The 24,406-nt window shown below is 63.1% G+C and overlaps 1 protein-coding gene across 6 annotated transcripts; it reads right to left on the reverse strand.

Annotated features, from left to right (window-relative positions):
* Positions 1-177: 177 nt before the first annotated feature.
* Positions 178-24,330, reverse strand: DEAF1 (DEAF1 transcription factor). 6 transcript variants are annotated; one of them, XR_013967552.1, is made up of 13 exons: positions 23,607-23,994; positions 21,594-21,691; positions 19,714-19,843; positions 19,278-19,424; positions 18,590-18,729; positions 17,716-17,781; positions 14,143-14,269; positions 13,331-13,459; positions 12,853-12,981; positions 11,785-12,032; positions 4,866-4,955; positions 1,794-1,902; positions 178-614 (listed from the first exon to the last, which is right to left on the reverse strand). XR_013967552.1 is itself a non-coding variant. In XM_080816077.1 (12 exons), exons 1-12 carry the CDS (start codon positions 23,893-23,895, stop codon positions 510-512), a joined length of 1,698 nt encoding a protein of 565 aa, XP_080672203.1. In that variant the 5' UTR covers positions 23,896-24,330; the 3' UTR covers positions 178-509. The 6 variants fall into 6 exon arrangements, 4 of the variants coding, with proteins under 4 accessions (XP_080672203.1, XP_080672202.1, XP_080672204.1 ...); XR_013967553.1 differs by having other exon boundaries at positions 12,853-13,027; XM_080816077.1 differs by lacking the exon at positions 1,794-1,902 and having other exon boundaries at positions 23,607-24,330.
* Positions 24,331-24,406: the final 76 nt, after the last annotated feature.

The following is a 24,406-nucleotide window of genomic DNA, read 5'->3' on the forward strand; positions in this document are numbered from 1 at the left end:
GACGGGACAGGAGGGGCCCGTGCCTGGGGCAGCACCCGCCCGGCGCTCGGGCCTCTGTGGGCTGCACGCTGCGGGCCGGCCTCACCGCTGCCCCTCGCAGTCAGGAGAGACGAACCTGGGGCCCGCCCACCTCCGGGGCATCTGGGAAGCTGGAGCTGGAGTTACCCGTCCCGGGGGGGCAGGGAGGTCACCTTTATTGACAGACACATGTTATGTACACGTGTGTTACCACACACGTCACTCCTGTGGGGAAGACCAGGAGCTCGCAATCCAGGGGATAAAAACAGCACCGAGAGAAGGCGCCCAGGGCCCGGGGCCTGCGTCCGCCAGCCGCTGCCCCGACCTCCCTCAGGACTTCTGGGTGGCGGCAGCTCATTTCCGGGGGCACAGGTCACTTAGAGTCTGTTAACAACTTGACCAGCAAGTGTTTTCACCTTCTCCTCAACGTCCCCCAAGGTCCCCAACCCCCGGCAGCCCCGCGGCACCAAGGCGGGGGGACCCGGGGACCCTCACACGGTGACTTTCTCCATCACGCTGTCAGTGACGTGGACTTCGTCCGCCTGGACAGTGACGGCTGCCGACTGACCACACAGGTGCTGGTGGTCCTTCCAGTCCTGAAAGGAGAGCACACCCCCCGTTACGACGAGCGGCCACCTCACCGCGCGGCGGGGGCCGGGCCTGGGGCGGGGCCGCCCCCGACATGCAGCCTCTGCTCTCGGCCCAGCCTTGCCTGCCGGCTCCCGCGGCAGACTACCGGGATGCGCCTGAAACACACCGAGACCCAGAAGCACACTCCGGCCCCTCCTGCCTTTCACAGAGATGCACAAAAGAAATACTTGTGTGTACAAGGAAATTTTTATACCTGATATTGTTGCCCGCAGTTTTATTTGCAATCCCAAAATAAGGAAAGCCGGAGCCAGCCACGAGTCCACAGACGGTTTGGTGGCACTGGCTCAGGGGAAGATTGGGGACAGAGGCTGCTACCAGCACGTTTGCGGGCAGAAAGAGAGCTGAGCTCCGGCGAGGCTGGAGCCGTGTGCAGGCCGTGTGGAGCCGCCTCTCAGCCTGGATGAGCTTCTGCAGGAGGCCTGGCGGCCAGGGCCAACGAGGGCGTTAGTCAAAACAGACATAACGCTAGACGAGGTTAGCGTTTGATTAGAAAGTGACAGGACACGAACGACTGTAAACACGCTCGGGGGAAACACCCGCACCCGCACGCTAACAGGCGGTTTCTAGGACGGCAGGAGTCCTGCCATCTTCATGCTCTCCAAATTCCCTACAGTAAGTGTGCCCTATTTTTACAATAATAACATTTAAAACCATTATATCAGGGCGCCTGGGTGGCTCAGTCATTAAGCGTCTCCCTTCGGCTCAGGTCATGATCCCAGGACCCTGGGATGGAGCCCCGTGTTGGTGGGGGGGGGGGTCCCTGCACGGCAGGAAGCCTGCTTCTCTCTCTGCCTGCCGCTCCCCCTGCTTGTGCTCTCTCTCTCGTCTTTCTCTCCGTCAAATAAATAAGGAAAATCTTTTTTTTTTTAAGATTACTTATTTATTTGACAGACAGAGATCACAAGCAGGCAGGGAGGCAGGCAGAGAGAGAGAGGAGGAAGCAGGCTCCCCGCGGAGCAGAGAGCCTGATGCGGGACTTGATCCCAGGACCCTGAGATCATGACCTGAGCCGAAGGCAGAGGCTTTAACCCACTGAACCACCCAAGTGCCCCAATAAGGAAAATTTTTAATAAAATAAAATAAAATTGTTATATCAAAAAAATGGAAATCTAACTTGGAATTACCTAAAATAAACTCTAAATCCACACAGGGTGTGAGCCCGCCCAGGCTGGCGTCAGGTCCGCAGCATCTGACGCCCTACGCGAGAGTTAACTCAATCTGCATCATGGCAGCCTATGGGACGGTGGGAATCATACATGTTTTAAGAGAAAACAGGAAACTGGCAAAAGTTCTGAGACCCAATGCCCACAGCGCAATCTCCACTAAAGACCTTTGCCCTGCAAACGACACCGGTGAGAAAGTGAGTGGACAAGTCACAGGCCGGGAGGAAACGTGTGGAGTCAAGAGTCCAAGGAAGGACCCGTCCAGGTGTACACAGACCCCTCCGCGCACAGGGGGAAAACATTTGAACAGATGTTTCCCCCAAAAAGGCTCACCAACACCCACCGAGCGCAGGAGAGGACGCGTCGCCGCCCAGTAACAGGGGAGGGTCCTCAGCGTCCCGGTTACGGGCGGAGTGCGGATTAACGCGCGCCGGGGCGCCGCCCGACCGGCCCAGACGGCCACGGTCTGCCACACGGCACCCAGTGTGGGAAGGCAGTTGGGAAAGCAGTTGGGAACTTTCTCAGCAAAGCTAAACTCAAACTTACAGATGACCCAGCAAGCCTGCACCACTGTGTCCAGCGGGACGTGCGGACACGTGCACACCCGAGAAGGCACATCACACAGGGCACAAACTGGCGACGACGCGTGCCGCTGCGTCAGGAGCAGAGGCGTGCACACCTCACAGCGGATGGGCCAGGCAACCACACGGAGCCGAGAAGCCAGACGCTGAGACCACGCAGCCCAGGACTCTGGGCACTGAGCTGCCCGCAGAAGGCAACTCTACGCACAGACTAGAACCGTGGGGGCCGTGGGGTCTTCCCAGGGTGCCAGACGGTTCTGAGGGGAACTGTGCTGTCCGCACAGGTGCGATGTGCATTCGGAACAATCCCTCAATTACACCTGAAAAGGGGTGAGTTCTGCGGTGTGGCCGTCACCTGTCCACGAAGGTGCGCCCCGCGTGCGGGCACGGGACGCAGGAAGGACGCGGTCTGAGGGCTGAAATCCACAAGGGTCCCGCCCGTGGCCACCCGGCAGCACCAACCCCCATCACCCGTTCTCGGGGCACAGAGAACCGGTGGCGGCCCTTCTGGTGGGACCGCGGGTCCTGAGGTCGGCATCTCCAGCCGACTGCGAGAGGCTCGGGTTCCCTCATACCCCGTCCAGAGTTCATTTTGGGTCCAACATGAGACGTACAGTTTTCAAAATACATTTTCTATCAACTTGCAGAAATAAAAGCACGTCTTCGTCCACACAACACGTCACAGGGCACAGCGAAGGCGGCCCATGGAGCAGGGAATCTGTCAACAAGCCCGCGCCTCGGAACCACCTCCCAGTTCACAGACAGAGGCCCCAGGCCCCAGTTTACAACCAGACAAAATCTGGTCTGAAAGAATCCCAGCAAGAAACAAACCCACAGACCCTCCCGCGCAGGCCTCCGTTCAGGGCGGATGGCGGAGACCAGCCCCGAGCCCTGCGCCCTCCCGGCCCCACCAGTCATGTCTCTTGCTCAGTCCTGGGCACGGGCTCCTGCCCCACGGTGCCCGGTGAACCCTGCCTCCATCTGCTCAGTGCAGAGCCTGCTGACAACCACTGCAGGGAAACGCAGACGGACAGACAGACGGGAGGCAGGTCCCACCGCCACAGACGCAGCTACAGGCCACCAAGCCCTTGGCAGCAAAACGCCCTAGTGCACCGGCGGGCAGGTCTCCAGGGCCCCGCAGGATGGGAGAACCCGCCCCTTCCTCCCTGGGCCGCAGCCTCTGCCTTGTGAAGGCCTCAGGCTCCTGCAGACCCAGCGCCCACCCCCCCATCATCTCCGCCCCCTCCCACCCGGCATCCCTTCCCCGGGGCCACAGACTCACTGGGGGCCAAGGAGAGCTTCGGAAAGCCACCAAGTGGCAAGTGCCCTGGCTGGGGACAGCGGTGTCGGCATGCACACGTCCACCTCATAAAGGCAGCAAGAAGGCGACACTAACGGCTCCAAGGGCCACTGCCCGTCCACACAACACAACGCCTTCTCGGCTCTGCCAAGTCACGTTGACGCCGAGAGGGAATGACACCCGCGGTCGCCGTGCAGCTCCCACAGCCACGACTCCAGAAATGCCCGTGAGCCCCGGAAGCAGAGACGCGGGCAGGGCCACCTGCTGGGACCCACACCCAAAGGCCCAGGGCTGGGCCCCCACCAAGGCCTGGCCACGGTACTCGCCGCGGGCGGCTCCTTCGGGACCTGAACGGAGCCCACAGACCCTGGGCAAACAGACTAGCCAGGGCGGGCAGAGGCCGGGCCTCCTGGAAGGGGCCGGGCAGCGTCTCAGAGGGGAGGGGGGGCGGGGCGGTGAGGGGAGTGGGGGGGCGGGGCGGGGCGGGGAGTCGGGGGGCGGGGCGGGGAGTCGGGGGGCGGGGTGGTGAGGGGAGTGGGGGGGCGGGGCGGTGAGGGGAGTGGGGGGGCGGGGCGGGGCGGGGAGTCGGGGGGCGGGGCGGGGAGGGGAGTGGGGGGGCGGGGCGGGGCGGGGAGTGGGGGGGCGGGGCGGTGAGGGGAGTGGGGGGGCGGGGCGGGGAGGGGAGTCGGGGGGCGGGGCGGTGAGGGGAGTGGGGGGGCGGGGCGGTGAGGGGAGTGGGGGGGCGGGGCGGGGAGTCGGGGGGCGGGGCGGTGAGGGGAGTGGGGGGGCGGGGCGGGGCGGGGAGTCGGGGGCGGGGCGGTGAGGGGAGTGGGGGGCGGGGCGGTGAGGGGAGTGGGGGGGCGGGGCGGTGAGGGGAGTGGGGGGGCGGGGCGGTGAGGGGAGTGGGGGGGCGGGGCGGGGCGGGGAGTCGGGGGCGGGGCGGGGAGTCGGGGGCGGGGCGGGGCGTCGGGGGGCGGGGCGGTGAGGGGAGTGGGGGGGCGGGGCGGGGAGTGGGGGGGCGGGGCGGGGCGGGGAGTCGGAGGGCGGGGCGGGGCGGGGAGTCGGGGGCGGGGCGGTGAGGGGAGTGGGGGGGGCGGGGCGGGGAGGGGAGTGGGGGGGCGGGGCGGGGAGTGGGGGGCGGTGAGGACCCACCTTGCGCTGGCAGAAGGTCGAGCAGTAGTTCACTTTGTGGCAGCCGGTGCACTCGCTCAGGGCCTCCCGGCCACAGTTGACACAGGACTGCTGCAAGAAAGGCAAGGACACGGGCCGGTCAGTGGCGCGGGGACGCCTCCCAGCCACCCGCCCTCCGACACGCGTCCTCACCCCCAGTGACGCCCAGACGCACGTCCCCGTCGCGCCCACAGCCAGCTCCTTCTCTGTACCCAAGCGGGCCTACGCGCCTCACCCACAACAGACACGGTGGTGGCGACGTGCTGCCTTTTCCGGAGTCGGAGGAACTTCATGGCACCAAGTAAGCGGAGGAGGCCAGCCCGGGGCGACCTCCTTCGCTGCGGACGCCCGCTGCCGCTGCCGGCAGTCGAGGCTGACACTGCCCGCACCCACGGACCCCTGGGCTGCGCCTGAGCGGCCGGGAGCTCGTTGGGCTCCCCAGCCCGCCACCCCATCCCCAGCTGCTGCGCACTCCCGAGCCGGGGCCGCCTCACCGGCCCAGCCGGTCTCTATGTCCGTGGAAACACACGCTCTGTTGCACGCTCCCCCCGCATCCCGTAACAGGAGCTTTGCCTTTGAGCCAAGTGAGGACTTCATGCAGGTAAGTGACCTGTCCCCGGCTGATCGCAGTGGCACGGCCCGTGTGGGGGCCGTCAAGCCGTGGGCTCCCTGCCAACGCCCCGGCATGGGGACAGGCACAGGCCGGGACAGCGGGTCTGCAGAGACCAGAGAGCACGAGAGTGTCCCAGCGACACTTGACGGCAAGCGAGGGCCTGTGCGCATGGGGCGGTGGGTCAGGGTGTGGGCAGCGCCCACAGAAGGCAGACGCGCCTGCTGGCACCCGGGGCCCGGCTCTGCGTGGGTGAGTGGCCGCAGCCGGCCTCCCGCAGGGCTCCGTTCTGAACGTCAGCTTCCTTCCTCACGGGCCGTCGTGTTTTCCACGTCTAACGTTCATTCCGCTCACAAAACCGCCCGGGGTGCGCGGCTCGCTCCCGGAAGTAGGAGCAGTGGCAGGAACCCGAGCGGCTCATTCGGTTCGCCCCGCCTCTGCTTTAGGAGACAAACACGCAGAGGGAAGAAAGAAAAGACCGTCTAGAGCCGCGAACGGAAATTTCTCCAGGAAGAGCAAGGGCTTCCCAGAGTTCACGGCCCCCCCCACCCCGAAGTGGAAGCAGAGGTGCGGCTGGGCGTGAGGCCCTCCCAGGTAGAGGCTCGGTGGGAGCGCCAGCCGGGGGAGCCCTCATCCCCGCGCCCAGGGGAGGCTTCACGCTGCAGGAGCAGGGGGGCTCCGAGTCCTCCCGTGTCTGTCCCTGCAGGGAGCATGTGCTCTCCCGGACCTCCCGGGTTCGCGCTCCAAGCGCCCAGCGGGGTCGACGGGAAGCAGAGACTCAGAACGGAATCGAAACGTCACAACGAACGGCCGGCCGGGGACTGAGGCCTCCAGCGCGTGGGAGCGCCCCGCATCTCCGCCTGCCCCACGCGCGTGGTGGGTAAGTATTTAACAGAAATCACACTGCGGTTAGCACCACAGTCCGCCGCCTCAGCTGCAGGTACAGAGACAGACGGACACGCACAGAAACACCGACCGGTCTGTACCCGCGGGTTTTGAGCACACGCGGCTCCGTCTGTCCACCAAGGGGCCCAGAAGCTACGACGCCCCGGTGGCGACGAGCACACCGGCCCCCGGAACTCGGTTCCCCAGACTGTCCTCCAGCGAGGGAACCAGGGCTCCCGGAGGAGAGGCTGATTCCAGGCCTGGGGAAGGGGAGCCCAAGCTAGGTCTGGGGGGTCGCCCAGCGCCGGAAAGCGCGCCGACGGGAGGACGCCAGAGGGACCCAGGAGCCAAGCGAGAGCGCCCAGCGGGCAGGGGGGCAGGAGCGTGAGCAGAGGAAGGAGCAGGTGCGGGACACAACCCGGACAGCAGGCACACGGCCACAAGCCCATCCCGATGCAAACAGACAAATGGACAGAAAACGAGTCTCTTAACGCACAAGAATTCCAACGATGACTGGACGTTACACCCAGCCCTGCTGTGCCCCGTCGGGTGGGAGGAGGAACCCCTGAGCCTCCTGCTGCCTGTGGCCTGCCCCCCAAGTGCCCAAGCCGAGCCTTGGGGTCTTGGGTCCTTCAGGGTTAGATCAGGGCCTGAGGGCCGGCCCGTGAGGGATGGGTGCCCTGAAGAGAGCAGAGAGCGCTCCGTGCCCCGAGGGGAGCCCACGACGAGCACGTGGGGTCCGCAACCTAGAAGAGGCCCTCAGGGGCCCAAGCCCACAAGCCAGCGGGCAGCCTGACTCTACCCCGGCCCAGGGGACTGTCCGGGCCCCAGGTGCCCGTGTGCACCCCTCCACGGGGCGCTTCTGTGCCGCGCTGTGCTTGGCTCTTCAAACTAAGGACGACCGGCACGAGGCTGAGGCACGGCAAAGGGCCGCTGGCAGCCGGGCAGGGCCATCAGCCAGGGGCTCCACGGCCGGCCCCAGCCGGGGCCCAGGACCCCAAGGCCACGGGCCGGCTTCTGCTGGACACCGCGCCCCTGACGGGGAAGAGTCTGCTCTTCTGGCCGCGCGATCGCTGCTGGGCCAATTCCACACGTGGGCGCAAACCACTCACCAAGAGAACCGCGAACATGGGGATCGCCTCACCTGGGCCGAGTCTGCTTTGCTCCTTCTTCGCAATCACGGACGAAACGTCCGGCGGGCAGTCCCGAGGCCCACCACCCTCGGCAGCGACAGCCGTGTTCTTGCTCAGGGAGCCCCCGGAGCAGGGTTCCCGGCGTCTTCCTGACCCCTATGGCCCTCACTGCTCGTGTCCTGACCCTGACCCCCCGATCCTCCTGGGGACATACGTCGGGACAGGCTGCACCGTGGTCTTCCCCGTCAAGCAGCCAGCAGCGTTCGCTCTTCCAACCCCGAACGCGTCCCCACACCGCAGTCACACCGAAGGACGCCCGTGATGGCACGAAAGCATGTGTTCTCCGTGGGCGGGAGCTCCAGGAAGGGAGATCTGCTTTCACGCTGGCCCATGTCCAACACTCCTGTCACGGCGAGTCCCGCCACAAAGAGACACTTGGCGGTCTCCACACGAAGAGCCCAGACAGCCCGTGGGCCCACCTGGCTCTCCTGCCGCCTCACGGGCCTCTGTCCACATGCTGTGGGCTGCTTCCCGCGGCGGGCCACCTGCTCTGGGCCTTCCCCTTCTCACCGGCCCGCGTGGGGGTCTCCGTGTCCTTCCGAACCCCGCCGGGCCCCAGAAGGTCCCTGACAGCTCTCCATGGGGGCCGCGAGGTCCCCTCACTTCACAAGACCACTGCATGCGGGCGTGGCCACCACAGGGCCAGAGAGGTCAGACCTGTCGTCTCCCATGTGCATAGCCGGGGTCTGCAAGCGCACGTGACGTCACCAGGCCACCCACGGGGCAGGGCTCCCTGTACCTAGGCTGCGCAGTCTCCCCACCTGGCCTCCCTCTCAGGAGCCCGGCTCTCCACAAAATCATTTAAGAATGACACATCCTGTCCAGGGCTCGAGAGAAGAGACAGACATGCCTGTCACAGGTCCAGCTGATCTCGCCGCGCGGGACGCCGACAGGGGATGGATGCGCTCAGCAGGGAAGACGCGGGCCCAGAAGCAGCCCTTTCACAGAAACGCTATGTTCTCCCACCTGTGGGATTTTTGAGGATAAAAGCATTTTGTGTCTGTTTCTTTCTTAAAAATACGTAGAATTACCAATAAAATCCAAAGCCCCACCTTGGGTGGGGGTGACCTTACCAATCCAGCCACAGGCAAGAGACTGGCCCCTGTGTCACAGACTTTTCCCAACAGGAGTTTGGCTTTTGGACCCTGAGTGTGAACGGAGAACGTGTATGCTCTTGCACGGGAGAAAGCGGACAGGCCGGCGGCCCCAGTGCTGAGCTCCACGCCAATGAATGTGGCCGCAGCCCCGGCACAACGGACACCACCCCCACTGTGTCTCCGTGTGCTTTCATGTCCGTCCCACTCATCACTGGAGAATTCTGACCAAGGGGTCACCTACAAATTCTATTTTGTGACAGAAAAGCCCACGTGAATGAGTGCGGAAAAATCTAAAACCAGAACCCCCTCCCCCACTCCTCTCCTCGTCACCTCGAAGCTGAGATTTCTGTGCGGCTGGTGCCACCTGGACCTATCTGACAGGAGCTGTGTTCCCAGGGAGGGGGTCCCGGTGCCCCCGGCTGGGGGGCGCACACAGAGCACAGGGTGTCCCCAGACGCTAGTCTCCGCAGCACGGAACCAGGCTGCACCAGCCACCAGGGACGGGCGCCGACCAGGTCCCCCCAGGGCAGGGGGCCCGCAGCTCAGTGACCGTTCTGAGTAGGAACACAAATGTCTGTTTTCCCGTCTGTGCTTCTGCATACAGTCTGAATTAGCAAAATGCAGACATTTCTTCCTTTTCAGTCCCTAGACGCTGCCCGGGCAGCTGTGCAGGGATGTGCCTCTCCTTCCCAGAAGGACGCTGCTGGATAGACAGAAGGAGCAGCTGGGAGCTGGCAGCTGCCCCGTGTGCGGTCTGGGCCGCAGGACACCGGGGAGGAGGCTTTCCTTCACAGCTCAGATCCCTTCCTCACCCTTAATTTTTTTTCTTTTTATTTTTACTTCTTTAAAGACCTTATTTATTTGAGAGACAGACAATGACAGAGATAGTGAGAGTGAGGGTGGGCAGGGGAAGCAGGAGAAGCGCACTCCCTGCTGAGCAGGGAGCCCAGTGTGGGGCTCGATCCCAGGACCCCGAGATCATGACCTCAGCCAGACGCAGACACTCAACCGACTGAGCCACCCAGGTGCCCCTTTCCCCACCCTTTAAAATGATCCCCCAGATCCCTTTTAACGCTGGGGGAAGATCCCAGCAACACCCATTCAGCCCCTGGCGGTATGTGCAAACCATCACAGGGGACCCAATGCACAACTGTCACTTTTACAATCACATTGACTTCACGGGGCTTGAACTCACAGCCCCAAGACGAAGACCTGAGCTGAGATCAACAGTCAGATTCCTAACTGACCAAATCACCCAGGAGCCCCTAAGAGTACTTTTTCTAAGCAAACACAAATACGGATTTTAAGATGGGCAGAGGGCCTGCAGAGACAGCCCCGGCGCAGACAGCGGGTGGTCCAGGGGCTGGGTGTCATCGTGTGCCCGAGGGGAGACACGCCCTCCCACCCACTGCACGGCCTGAGCCTCACTGTCTGCATGATATCAGCGCTGCCGCCAGGCTTCGGGAGGAAAGGGGGCACGGCGCCCGCGCCACGGCCACGAGGCACACCACGCGCCATCCAATGCCAGGGCAGAGGCGCAGGGCCCAGTGGGGCCGTGAGCACCCACAGCCGCCGACCAGACCGCTGACCACGGGAGAGCCGGCTCGGGAAGCGGCCAAGCAGCGCCACAGAGCCTCTCACTGAAACGGGATTCGGTCTGAGACCACCATCAGGAAGAAATCTAGAAAATTCTCAAACACTTGAGAACCTACCAGTCATTATCTTTAGGTAAAGAGATTAAAATTTTTTTTTTTTTTTGCTTTTCTCTTTTTTTATACAATTCATCATGGATTACATATTACTTTAAAATTATAGTTTTTCCAAAAAATATTTTAAATTTATCAGCTTCTTCGAGGGAGCAACGTTTTTCTTCCTTAGAAAAAAACCCATACATTAAGAAATCATTTAAAAAATTAAGATCCCAAGATGGAGAGGAGAAGAGAGTTGGGGGAAATCGGAGGGGAAGATGAGCCACGAGAGACTGTGGACTCTGAGGAACTAACAGGGTTTTGGAGGGGAGGGGGGTGGGGGGTTGGGAGGGCCTGGTGGTGGGTATTAAGGAGGACAGGTACTGCATGGAGCACTGGTGTGGTGCGTAAACAATGAATTCTGGGACACTGAAAAGAAATTTAAAAAAAAAATTAAGAACCCGGGGCGCCTGGGTGGCTCAGTCGGTGACGTGTCCACCTTCGGCTCAGGTCATGATCCCAGGGTCCTGGGATCGAGCCCCGCATCGGGCTCTCTGCTCAGCGGGGGGCCTGCTTCTCCCTCTGCACTGTCCCTCCCCCTGCTTGTGCGTGTGAGAGACAGACAGACGGACAAAATGTTTAAAGAAAGCACCACCACCATCACCTGGCTGGCGCGCTCCCAGCCTCTGCTCCACCCCTGTGCGTCCGAGCGGACCGCACTCCACTGCACACCGAGCGCCCCCGCAGGCGCATGCCTGCGTCCTTGTGTCCGTGGTGGAGGAAGACAGGCCCCTGCAACGGAAAGGCCGTGCGAGAAAAGCCAAAGGGGCTGAGCCTTCTCTGTGCTGCGGCGACCAGCTGCCGTGAGAAAGCGCTCTGTCCCGAGGCCCCACGAACCCTGAGCCACGCTTGGGATCTCACTTCTGAAGAACACGATGGAAGCTGTAAGGGAAACGCCCACAACGGCGCCCAAGGGGCCAAGGCGGCGGTCTCCGCGGGGCACCGAGAGGAGAGGGGCTAGGACGGGAAAGGGGGTAGAAATGGGAAAGCCACATGCCTGCCCACCAGCTGCCTCCAAGACAGCCCAGAGGAGGCCTCTGCAAACTGCACAGAGCCGAAGGTCTGAAAGTACATACAACGTCTGTCTGTGACAGGTGAGGGTCCAAACCAAGTACCCATGGGCCAGTGCAGAGCATCCCTCCCTCTTGAAATACACCAACCCCATTTACAGGAACAGAAACACCCGAGCAGTGAGAGCGGTCAGCGTCCTCTGAGAAAAGCTTCATTTGTGAACGAATCTCTGGTCCCGCTCTTCCAGAAAGGTGGGGAACGGAAGCCAACGCGGACAGCGCACAGAGGGCCCCCGAGCCGGCGGAAGGTGCAGGGCGGTCAGCCACAGACCGGGCCTTCTGCTCAGCCCGACATTACCTCTTTTCGCTCCGTCTCTGCCTGGACTCGGGCCTGGGCCACGGCCGCTTCTCGGTAGGAGCTGGCCTGCTTGGCCTGCTCGAACAGCGTCTTCAGCTGCTGCGCCGTACTGAGCAAGGAGTTGACCATCTCTTCCAGGTACAGCCAGCTCCGCTGCTCCGACATTTCCAGCCCGTTGACCACCGTGGGAGACACGGCTTTGGTGGGGGTAGAGGGTGGGACCGCCAAGGCCGGCAGAGAGGTCAACACTGGAACAGTTGGAAAACAAAATAAAACAAGAAATCAATACACTTCCTCCATTAAAATTTCTCATCAAATGTTAGAAAGTGTGGGGCAAGTGACCCCAGGCATACACACAACATGACCTCCCCCTAGAATGCTCTAGAAGATGGGGAGACAGTCCTACAGTCACAGCGCCTCATGTAAAGGTCCCCCACGGCACTACGCGCAAGCGCCCAGGGAGGCCCAGCCCTGTGCGTACAGGGCCGGAAGACAGACGCTCACAAAGGACAGAGATGACGACAGAGTATGCCCGCGCAGGTGGCCACGGAGCTTCCGATGGCATGGAGACAAGGACAGCCCGAGGCAGGGGCTCTAGTCACACCACGTGAACACACGAGACGGAAGAACCAGGACAGCCCGGCTCCGCCTCTGCTCAGGTCGAGTGCTCGTGGGGCACGAGGTCGTCATTAGGTTTCGACGCGGAGCGACGCCAACATGGGTCCTTCCACGTTTTAGCGACACTGAGCGCGCCTTGCCGTCCCCGGAGACGCCGGCGAGGCCACAGGGACCGCGCAGCCCGACAGGCAAGGTGGCGCGAGAGCACCGCCTCCCTTGGCAGGTCCCCGCAGTAGCACGGGCCTCCCGCGGGCCGTGGGCCGCCACACGGGCCAAGCTCCAACAAACGCGTAGCCACAGACATGGGCCGCGGAGGGGACTTCGACAGCCCCCCCAACCCCCGTAGCGCCTCAACCGGAAAAACCCAGACAAAACCCGCTTCACCTCCAAAGTGCGCCTCCATGAGCAACTTGGGGGCTCCCAGCCTGCAAGCCGGGCTTTCAGACCCACCTATTTTGGGATGAGATGTCGGCAACGCAGCTTCTGGAAACGGTGCGATCTGACAGCTGTCCTGGTAGCCTGGGTAGTGGGGCTCCGGATGGCCGACCCTGCAGGAGGGCTGCACCCCTGCCTCTTGCACTGTCGGGACAGACGGGACCCAGCCGGCCTGCTGACCTGACTGCGGCTGCACGGGCGCCCGGGTGAGTCCGGGCGGCGGAGACACGGAAGCGAGGTACCCCGGGCCATGCCGAGCCCCAGCTGCGTCTCCAGCTTCTGGCCGCCGCTCTCGCAGCCCCTACCAGTGCTCCCAGGGGCTCCTGCTGCGCGGCTGGCCGACGGCACCCGTGGGTGGACCCGCGCCCCGCAGGCCTGCCCGGCGCCCTCCCGCGCCCACCCATCCCAGGCCTCGGCTCCAGGCTGCCCCCACCATGCCCCAGGTCAACAGGGGGGACGTGTCCCCGCAGGGCAGGTGCTGAGGACAACTCACCCGTGGCTCCCGTGAAGACGTCGCCCTGGGCCTGGCTCTCTGAGATGACGGCGGTAGCCTCCACAGTGGACGCCCGGTCAAAGGTCAGCGCGCCCGAGGTAGTGATCTGTCCTGAGGGGGTCACGGTGACTGGAAAAGCACAAGTACTTTTTACCACCCGGCTCACCCACGGGGCAGGCCCCAGGCGCCTCTGCAAAGGCAGGAAGAGACCAGGGACCCTGGGCGCCGGGGAGGGGACGAGGGCTGAGGCACGGATGGCAGGCTCTCCGCGACAGCCCGCTCGCATCCCGACTGGCTACAGAGGCAGGAAGGGCCTCGGCGGGAACAAGGCACAAAGCGGAGGCCCCCCGAGGGCGGCCCCCCCGGGCCGCTCCCCACCCAGGGCCGCTCCCCCCCCCAAGGGCTGCTCCCCGCGGCCCAACTCCGCCTGACTGCCCAGCCACAAGTGTGTCCGCAGCCTCTGCGGGCACCCGGCAACGGCCCCACGCGCGGCCCCCCAGGACGGCCCTGCCCCACGCCCTCGGTCCCTGCCGCGCAGCCCGGGCCGCAAATGCGGACTCTCCCCGTCCTCCCGGCTGTTCACGGGCCGCGGACACCGAAACCCAGGAAGAGCCTTCGCTGGGAAGGCGCTCACGCAGACCACCCCGCCGGGGAGCAGCCGCCCGGGCTCGCCTCAGGAGGAAACACGTGTGCGCATGCAGAGGGGTCTGTGGAGACCAGGGAGCCCCCCAAGGGGGACCCTGCCCTGAACATCAGGCAAGCGCCAGGGGTCAGAGGTCAGAGGCGGCGCGGCCCTGCCCGCTCCCACTCACAGGCGGCGGCGGCTGCGGCAGGGAGCAGTGCGATGTTTTTGGGGGGCTCCTTCTTCACAGGGGTCGCAGGCAGCTCGTTCTCCTTCTTGCGTCTTTTGTAGGGGACGAAGAGCCTGACCGGGCCGCTCTGCAGGGAGAGGGGCAGTGAGGGGGAGGACAGCGCCGCCCGTGGCCCCTCTGCTGAGGCAGCCACCCGCTCGGCTCCCCCCTGCCCCGGGGCAGGGCGAGACTCATCACAGCCAAGGACCGACCTCTCTTCAGACCCCAAATTCCTTACCGGGACAGAAGAGAGACTTTTTAAAAGAATACGTGACTCACACTGTTTGAACAAAACAGGAAGCATCACCAACACACGCGGTTTTTAGGATTAGGTATGTGCAAGGAGACAAAGCAAACGGCGACCGAGTTTGGGCCGGAGAGCCCCTGCCCAACACCAGAGAGGATTCCAGCAGGGAGGAGGAGGCCCTGTGGTCACCCAGCACAGGGGAGACAACACACCAGTAACCACAGAAGCGACGATGACCAGCACGGACCAGATCTGCGGGGCGGGGGGTGGGGGGTGCTGACGACTGCAGACCCAGAGGGCCACACCTTCTTGCTGGACGGCGCGGTGCCCAGGGGCGTGAGACCTTCAGGAGCGGAGCAGGCCCACGGCCGTGGACCCCGCCACGCCGTCTTTCACCCGGGTCTTCCGTCTTTCAATTCTAGAATCTCCACTGGAGCTTTTTCATAATTCCTGTCTCGTTATGGAGACACAGCCCCCCCGCCCCCACTCTGCACGGGGCACACGTGAAGGCCGGACCCCCAGCCGCTGTTTCTGCAGTAAGTGTGGCCACGCGGATCGGGGGTGTGAGTGCACCGCCCCCGCCGCCAGGGGGCCTCGCCTGTAAGAAACCAGTGCAGGGGGGAAGCCCCCAGGCCTGTCTGGGGTCCAGCGGCCGCCGGAGCGACTGAGACACGGGCCGCGGATTCTCCAGCCGCGCTCCCTCGGTTCTGTGAACACTGGCGGTACCAGGGGCCTCCGTCCCAGCGACATCTCGGCCGAGTGTGCCGCACCTTTTCTTCTGTGTGGCTCGCACTCTCCCTTTGCGTGTCTTACAACTTTTTGTTGAAAACTGGACACTTTAGGGGATGTCCTCGAGCGACGCTGAGACCGACCCCTTCTCTGCGCGGCTTCCTGCTGCCGCGCACGGGCTTGGGGACCAGGCTACGCCCCGGCAGGGTCCACGGTGGAGTCACACCCAGAGCTCACAACAGGGGAGTCCCACGGTGCGGGAGTCCCATCCGGTAGAGCCCCTGTGAGGGGCAGGGAGTCGCACCTGCAGAGTCTCACAGTGGAGTCACACTGGGCGGGGGGGGGGGGAGCTTCCACTGGCGGCACCACTGCTCCCACGATGCCCAGGGCATAAACTGCTCCACCGTCCGATCCCAACTGCACGAGGGCTCCTTTATGGGGAGGTTTCGAGACGCATCTCTGGGGTCTGTTCTTATCCCGGGACTCTCGTGACTGCTGTCCTCCCTGGGTCTCCGGTTGGCCTGCTGCTCTCGTGCTCTGCCAGCCTCCTCCTCGGGGTTCGTGTCCACACGGCGCTGCTCCGGAGGCGGGGGCAGGAAGGGTCGCCACGTCCATCAGGGCGACAGCCCTGCTTCAGCGGCAGGGGCAGAGCCTCTGGTCTCGGCCTGCCTCCCGCGGCATGGACCCCCACACTAGGAGCGAGCTGGGGGACCCTGGGGCACGGTATTCCCGCCTGGCCGCTCCTGGGGGGAGCCTCTGCCCTCTGGGAGACGCTGGGTGCGGGAAGGGAACCCGATCCCCCGGTCACGCCCGGAATTTAGTTTCTGCAATTCAGAGCCAGGACCGGGCCCGTGAAATGTTGCTGTCCTTCCGGTCCCGGTCGCGGTGCCGAGGGGAGGGGGAACGGGGCTCCCTGCACACAGCGCTGGAGGGAAGCAGGAATGAGGTGTGCGGGGCTCTTCACGCTACTGTCCCTGAAGGGGAAGCCAGAGTGTCAGCATTTACAAGTCCCAGTCACCAAGTTTTAGTTTACAGATCGTGCTTTGGTTTCCCACCCGAGAAACCCCAGGCCGTGAAGCTCTCCCGTGTTCTTCCACACACGTTAGATTTGTGTTTTGGATAAATCTGGATCCGTGCTGTGTTTTGGAGTCACTTGCACATAGAGCGCCGGGGTGAGGCCAAGGCATGTCCCCAGCGCACCGTGTCAGCTGTGCTGGCAGCACACGCAGGGGCGCAGGGAGCCTCTGGCGTCGCCGACTCGGTACATCTTCGTGACGGCAGCTGTGGGACAGGGCTTACCCGGCCTGTGCTGGGGCTCCTCCAGCTTCAATCGTCTTCTCAAAATTGCGTCGGCTGTCCTATGCCCTTTGCCTTTCCAGACACGTTTTCAAGTCAGCTCGTCTGAAGCGCCAGGGCCCCGCGGGGATTGTGGCGGGAACCTCGGGAACCTACAGAACACCGAGGGGAGCCGGCGCTTTCCGCGCTGTCCTCCACCCCACAGGCCTGGCGCGCCTGTCCCAGCTCTCCCCGGGGTCCTCTCGACGGCATTTTCTAGGTTTTTCATACACGGATTCGGTACACGTTCTCTTAGATTCACGTCATTTCAACGTTGCAGAGTAACTGCAAACAATTCTACCAAGTGGTCTGAACTTCCGAACGGAACGAATTTCCTCCCACCGCTCTCTTTCTCCCTACAAGATTCCCCGGAATCTCACCACTAGCTTCTCCAGGCGAACTGCAAATTCATTTAATTTTCACAAAAATATCCCATCGTTGATTCCACCAGAATCACATCTAGTCTATACAGGAACTAGACAATTCTAGAATATTTAGTTTTCCACCCACGGGGGTGATGTCTCTTCCATTAAATGTTCTTTCGTATCTTCTAATAATTAAGCAGATGAGTAATCAAAATAAAGTCAGGAAATCTCATTAAGCAGCTTTTAAAATCTGAAAATATTTTAAAACAGAATTCAACACTAAGGAAGACTGAATACTGGGATATTTATACGAGTCAGTACCACGCTTTAGAAAGCTGTACAGCAACATCCGCTAAAACGAATGAAAAACAGTTATCCTTTTCGAAACTGTTAAGGATTCAGGATAAAAAAATAGTTCAAAAGATATCAAAAGCTCCTTTAAAATAATTTCAACATAATAGTTTTAAGACATGACGTTAAAAACGTAGAATATAAAGCAGCACACGTACACGTCTCATAACCACAGAAGGAAAGCGTGCATCTGGTTTGGGGTTAAGGTGGTGACGTCATAGGCGCTTTCTACCGTTTGGACAAGTCCCCTTCCATGTGCTTTGCCCACCGTGTGGGGCCAGCCTTGTGCACCACCTGAGGCATCAGAGTAACATCTGAGAAGCAGAATTTGGGTGAGACACAGCCAACAACCCCTAGCTAGGCTGTGGGGTGCGAGGGACCCAAGGACACACGGCCCGAGAGCTGGACAGGACAGGCACGCAAGGAGGGAGCTGAGGATCGGAAGTGCCTGTGAGCAGACAGAGCCGCTGAGCGAGCCTGGTGACTGGTCACTTCCTGGCGACTCACCAAGGTCATGTCGTCACAGCACGCAGCACAGGTGCAAGACGCAGCATGAGGATTTAGGATCCCGTCCTGAAATTCAGAGAGCCCCGCGGTGCGTGAGAAGGTCGGCCTTCCGAGCAAACCACCAACGCTAGAGAGGGGCAGCCAGCTCCGCTGCCAGTCTGCCGCTCGTGGGTTAAAGCCCTGTCACTTCCAGAAACCTCTCTCCCCCACACGTCTATACAAGGCCATTACCACGGGCAGGATCCACTGTTTCCCCTCCAGGAGGTGAAAAGATTCTATGGGCGTTCTTTCCTTCTTTTTCTCTTTTAAGATTTTATCCATTCGTTTGTCAGAGACAGGGAGAGAGAGTACAAGCAAGGGGAGGGGCAGAGGGAGAAGGAGGCTGTCCGCTGAGCAGGGAGCCCGACGCGGAACCCGATCCCAGAACCTTGAGATCAGGACCTGAGCCGAAGGCGGCTGCCCAACGGACTGAGCCTCCCGGGCGGCCCGGGCCATCACTTCTTGACCAACGCCCGAAGCGCTCCGCTGCGAGGAGCAGTCAGAGGCCTCTCCTCACGTGACGAGCACACGGAGGCAGAGGGAAGCTGGGCTTCTGAGGAGGGCGTGAGCCTCGGCCGGAGCGGCCACGCCGTGTCACGCTCCTGCCCAGACCGTCCCCGCCCCGCCTGAAGCCCCGGCAAAACGAGCCTGGGTGCCTGGCCCAGGGCCACACGTCCCGGGGGCAGAGGACCCACAGCCTGACTGCATGCCTGCATTCTGCGTTCCCCACCGGGCGCGGCGGCCCAGAGAAGCCCCCCCGCCCCCGGCCCAGCCCCGGGAGGCGCTCCCCCCCCCCCCGCCCCCGCGCCCTCGGCCCTCCGCGCAGACGCGGCACCTGAATGAGGCACTGCAGCGGCCGGCCCGCGTAGCGGATGCTCCTCTTCCAGTCTTTACTGCTGGCTCTCCCCGCCATGGCCTCAAACTCGGTGGGACTGTACCAGTTCTCCCCCTGCTTAATGCAGCGGCCCCGGCCTCCTGAAACGATAGCGGGGCCGGCAGAGTGAAGACACTGCCCGCCCGCAGCACCCCGGCCGGCCAGCGGCAGCCAGACCCCCCTGCTCTCCTTCCCCGCCTCCCACCCAGCTCCTGGGGAGCCGCTCTGACACCAGAGCCCCCGCCCAGGCCTGCGTGATCGCGCCCTCTCCGCGGACGCCCCCGCCACGGACCCACGCCTGCTCTCTCCCTGCGCACCGCCCCCCGCGCACCACAAGCCCCCCATGGTCTCACGCGGAGCTCATGGCATCCGCCCCGCTCCCAGAATGGCGGAGAGTCCCCATCGCCTGTGGGTCCCCATCCTGACCCGGGAACTTCGGGAGCTCATTCCAGTCCTGCCTCTCCCCTGGCTTTCCCTCGTCCACGGGTCACTATGTCCTCTCCACGTGCCCCCACCACACCCCAAACCTGCCGTGGCCTCAGCTCTAGTGCCCAGGGCCGCGAGCCTGGCCTGCCCCGCTGGGCCCGCGCTGGGCAGGAACCGCCAGGGGTAAGGGTGTGCCCGCAGCCCAGGCCCCACGCCGCCTCACCGGAGCCCAGCCGACTCTTGAACAACGTGCCGCTGATGTTCCGGCACCGCACGGGCAGCTCGCTGTCGTACACTGACGGGTCCCAGTTGTACTTGGTGCCCCCTCTTTCCTGGCCGGGAGCTGCAGGACTTGGAGGACACTGAGGGCCTGGGCCAAAGGAAGCATTTGGAAAGTAAGAGATGTGTGGCGCACCCAGCCTACCTGGAAAGGCACGGGCACCTCCTGGGCTCTAACGGCGGGTTCCCCCGCTCCCACCCGGTCGCAGCGGCACGGCCCCCCTGGGCAGCTCCTTCTCGGCCTGGAAAAGCCCACGTCCTCTACTCAAACAGCATTTCTATTCCAAGTTTACCACAAGACTAAGCCAATCCCACAGGGAACTCAGCGCGCACTCGGACGCATTCTGCCCCGGGAGGCCGGGAGTGGGAACGGGCAGCACCTGGGGTGAGCGGAGCAGCAGGCCCCTTCAGCCCGGCCGTCTCCACGATGCTCCCGTCTGTGTGCACGACGATCAGCGTGGCCTTCTCGGTGTTCAGGCTGTCCCCAATCTGCAGCGCTGTCCTGCCAGACTGGAGACAAAACATCCCTGAGTCGTCTCGGACAATAGCTACAGGGCCTGGCCCCTGGTCCTTGCGAACCGCCGCAACAAGGGCACCCACTGGACTTCAGGTGCCCCTAAGACCCTAAACACAGGGCCAAGCACAAGAAGGGCCCTGCTCTGTCTGGGAGGCCCCGTGCAAACACTCACCACCACCTGCCAAAGGGAAAGAATGAGCATGTCCCATAAAGACACCCTGGAAACAGCAAGTGCCCTCCCGTCTACCTGAGCAGCCTCTGCACGTTCACAGGTCTCTAGGGCAGGTCTCTAGGGAGGGTCCCAAGAGACCAAGCACAGTCACAGCCGGGGTCTGGCACGGGACTCCCTTCTCACACCCGTGCCCAAGCACAGCTCTGCCGATGGCCGCTGCACACCAGGACCTCCCCCACCGCACTGCTCGCACACCTGGCCACGGTGGCCAGGGGCTACAATGACAGCACCTGCTTCCTCTGGGTCAGCCTGGCCTCGTCCTTCAAGCTGCCCTGCTCCGTGGGCAAGCCAGGTGCCCCCTCCTGTCCCTGCTGTCCCTAGGTGCCCGCCTCACAGGGCTCTGGCAAACAAACTCTCAAGGCTTTGCCCAGACAGCCCTGGGGTGGGCGCCACTCACTCCAAGCGGCCGGTTCAAACCCAGCACCCGGGCTGCTCTGATGCTTCCTGGTGAGAACAGAACCCACGAAGGCAAGTTAAAAAGACCTTCCCTTGGGGCGCCTGGGTGGCTCAGTGGGTTAAGCCTCTGCCTTCGGCTCAGGTCATGATCTCAGGGTCCTGGGATCGAGCCCCACATCGGGCTCTCTGCTCAGCAGGGAGCCTGCTTCCCCCCACCCCACCTCTCTGCCTACTTGTGATCTCTGTCAAATAGATAAATAAAATCTTTAAAAAAAAACAAAAAAAGACCTTCCCTTACATCTGAAAATCCAATCAGGGAAAGTGAGCAGCAGCTCCCACCCTGAGCACATGCACACACACCTGCGCACACACCCAGGGCCTGGGCTTATACACCTGGAGGGTCACTGTCTTGCTTAAGCACGTCCACACGGCTCGTGTCGGAGTCACTGAAGACGTGCAACCCTCTGCTGTAAAAGGGAACGTTCCGTGTTCAGTTACGAATCACAGAAACATTTTCCTCACTGAGGCCAATGAGAGTACAGAGACATCGGAGGGCTGACTCCCTTTCGGTTTCCAGCAGAATCAGACAGAGTCCACAGGTCCTCCTGTCCTCAGAGCCTGCTGCGAGCACCACACCCAGGACGGCCCTCCCTAGCTCCCTGACCCTGTGGCTCCAGGCTCTTCTAGAAAAGCCACAATGTGCTGCTGGGAAGGAGAGACCAGCTGGAGGCGTGAAATTATCACCTATTGGCTCGTGTGCGTTCTGACTCCCTAAGAAATGAAGCAGGTTGTGAACTCTGCGGTCTGCTCTTGTAACTCCGAGCGTGAGGCTGTTTGTTGCCATGCCAACGGTAGTGACTTTGCTTCCAGGGATACAGCGCCCCAGGGGTGTGACCACGGCTAGAAAGGAAGCGGAACTAAGAGCCGCGGCAAAGCTCCAGAGCAGTCCCACGTGGTCATCGGGCAAGGCCCGGGAGACCCAAGCACAGCCTGAGGGCAGGGCGCAGCCACAGGCCTCCAGGCGGCCAGGGAACCCGGAGCAAGCCTCTGGGAGAGCCAGCCTCAGGGAAGATGTGCTCTGGGGTCCGGGGAAAAGTGCTCACAGGGCCGCTTACCAGAACGTGTCCCGAGAGGGAGGCAGCATTCGCCACAGACGTGGTGAAGACGTTGTCTGCGGAGGCACCCACGTTGGCCACGGTCACCGTGGTCACCTCTGCAACACAGGGGCCTGACTCAGCACATCATCAGAGCCGGGGGCCTCCCACCTGGACCCCACAACAGCGTCTCTCCATCAGGTATCTGCGTTTCCAACCAAGGGACTCTCGATATTTGAACACTAAATGCTCACCCAACACTTCTAGACCGCAGCCTAGGTGACCCGGGTCTCAGGAAAAGAGAGAGGAGAGGCTCTCCCAGCATCAGAGCCTTTCATTCGCAGAGAAAACCGCCCCTGCCACGCTCCCACTGAGCCGCCCCCAGGCTTCTTGCTCCCTTTTAGGAGAAAACCACACACCAAGGCTCCACACGTGCTGTGGTCATCCTGTGACCGGACACCTGCCACGTGATTAACACACGGTTCCCCTCTTCCCGGCCCCCCTCTCCAGGTCAGCACAGGGCAGGCTCAGGTCCCTCCATTGTACTCCTCCTCCACCTCCCCCTCTCCTGGCCCCTGCCCGCTGCAGAGGCTCTCCTTCCCGCTCGGGGGCTGGGTCCCACCACGCTCCTGGGGCAGCCTCCGGCATGTGGGAAACACCCACAAACACGGGCTGGAAGAGTCCTGCACATTCCATCAAGCCAGCGCCCCCCAAACCGCACTGAAACACCTGTCCCCCGTCTGCATCCTGCCCTAGACCACGCCGCAGGAGGGCTGAGGGGATCCCCGCCTGAACACACCGGACTCGGCCAAGCGGCTGTCTGCCCAGAGGAGGTGGCCTCACATCCCGCTGGGTTATTTCCACCTGGAAGTGACGCGACCTCAGGAACTTAGAAAAGCAGTCATGCTTTCACGTATGCAGAAACATGGTAAAATTTTGCAGGAAAAACAACTCATTTTTCTGAGGCTGTGATGAACGGTATCACATTTCTTTTCTGCATCCACAAAAAGTACAGGCAAAAACCACAAAAAAAAAAAACAAAAAGAAGAAGAAAAACTTCATGGTCCCAAGTCCCAATATTAAACCGGTTTAGTGACAAGACCCAAAGACTCTAACAGCCACAAAGCCTTCTCCCCTCGTTCGGGAGGACCCTGAGCAGACCACACGCAGAGCAGCGGCACAGGAGCAAGCACGTGGCCTGCACCTGAGGGCCGGTGAACACGTGCAGTGGCCAGGACCAAGGCAGCTGCTGTCCGGTCCCCGAAGCCAGGAGGCTCCCTAGGCGGGAAGTGCCTGACAATGTGTGCTGGCAACACGACGGCGCTCTGCCAGGGTTCCCACACACAACTCTGAGTCCCCAAGGCCTCGGGGCCACCGGGGAGCTCCCAGTTAGGCGGGCTCCAACACCTGGGAAAGTCTCTGCCATCTTTGGGTTGGCAGAGTGGGGAGACAGACAGCGGCAGACCAAGACGGCGATCTGAGGAGTCAAAGGATGATGTGCCCAAAGGTCACGGGGCCTCCCAAGCTGGGTGAGCACTGTCTTGCTCCCCAGCTCTCAGGTCAACCATGAGCTGGCCGTCAGAATTCCAGGTGACCAGACACAGGCACCCCCAGGCTTCTCTGGGGCAGGAGCCACGTGGGATCCCCACTCCCCTAGCCCCCCAGCCCCCAGGGTCACCAGCGCAGGGAGAGACAGAGCGGAGGACAGGCAGGGCGAGGGGCAGGTGCGGGGAAGGTTCTGGAAGGAGCACAGGATGCTTCACAGGGGAGAGTGGCGCTGGCACACGGTAAAGGGGCGTGGGAGGCAGTTTCGGGGAAGAGTTTGCGGTGGGCGGGCAGGGCCGGTGACACGGGCCGGCGTGCAGCAGCGTCACGGCGCACGAGGTAGGTGTGAGGCATGCAGGAGGCACGTGGTCGGGGGAGCAGAGGCAGGCGGGGCGCCGGGGCGCACAGCAGGTGCGTGCGGGGCAGGTGCGCGCGGGTGCGCAGGTGCGCGGGGCAGGTGCGCGGGAACCGCGGGCGGGCGGCACTTGCCTGCGAAGGCTGCGGCCGCGGCGGCCTCGTCGGGGCCCGGGAGGGCCTCGGCGCCCATGTCCATGTGCCCGGGCTCGGCGGCCATCACCGCCACGGCCGTCACCCGCCGCGTCTCGCGCTCTGCCTCCGAGTCCCCGTCCTCCTCCGAATCCTCGTCCCTGCTGAGCACCGGCTCCTCCGCCTCGCCTCCCGCTGCGGCCGCGGCCGCCGCCGCCACAGCGGCCGCGGCCGCCACCGCCGCCGCCTCGGCCAGGCCCAGCTGCTTGGCGGCCGAGTCCGAGTCCTCCATCCGGACTCCACCGAGCCGGCCCGAAGGCGTCGGCCGGGGCCGCCCGAAGGCCGGGACGGAGCCCGAAGCGCGCCGCGCGAGCAGGGCCGCCCGAGCCGAGCCGAGGCCGCCCGAAGCTGCCAGCCGAGCCGAGCCTGCCCGAAGCCGCCCGCCCCGCCGAGCCGAGGCCACCCGAACAGGGGCCGAACCGGCACGAAGCGGCCCAGTCGAGCCCTGCCGACGGCCAAGAGTCCGGAACCGAGGAGGGCCGAAGCGGCCCGAAGCGCGGGGCCGAGTCTGTCCGAATTGGCCCGAGGCGACACGAGGACTTCCGAGCGGCTCTGCGCTACCCCCACTCGGCGCCTAGGAGGCCTGCGCCACCCACCGTCCCCCGCAGCGGGGTCGCCGACTGCGGAGCCGAATCTCGCCGGCCTCCGACGCAGCGCGCCCGGGCCCAGAGAACCTTTCGCCGCAGGCCCCGCTCGCCCCGGCCGCGAGCGGGAGCCGAGTCCGTCCGAGGCGGAGCCGAACG

The sequence above is a fragment of the Martes martes genome (assembly GCF_963455335.1).
Source record: "Martes martes genome assembly, chromosome: 10".
Lineage (NCBI taxonomy): Eukaryota > Metazoa > Chordata > Mammalia > Carnivora > Mustelidae > Martes > Martes martes.

Coding starts and splice junctions, on each gene's coding strand:
- DEAF1 (XM_080816076.1), bottom strand. CDS start 23,895: ATGGAGGACTCGGACTCGGCCGCCAAGCAGCTGGGCCTGGCCGAGGCG. Junction 18,730..19,277: donor CAAGAGTCGGCTGGGCTCCG/GTGAGGCGGCGT, acceptor CTATCGTTTCAG/GAGGCCGGGGCCGCTGCATT. Junction 12,033..12,852: donor GACATCTCATCCCAAAATAG/GTGGGTCTGAAA, acceptor CAACTGTTCCAG/TGTTGACCTCTCTGCCGGCC.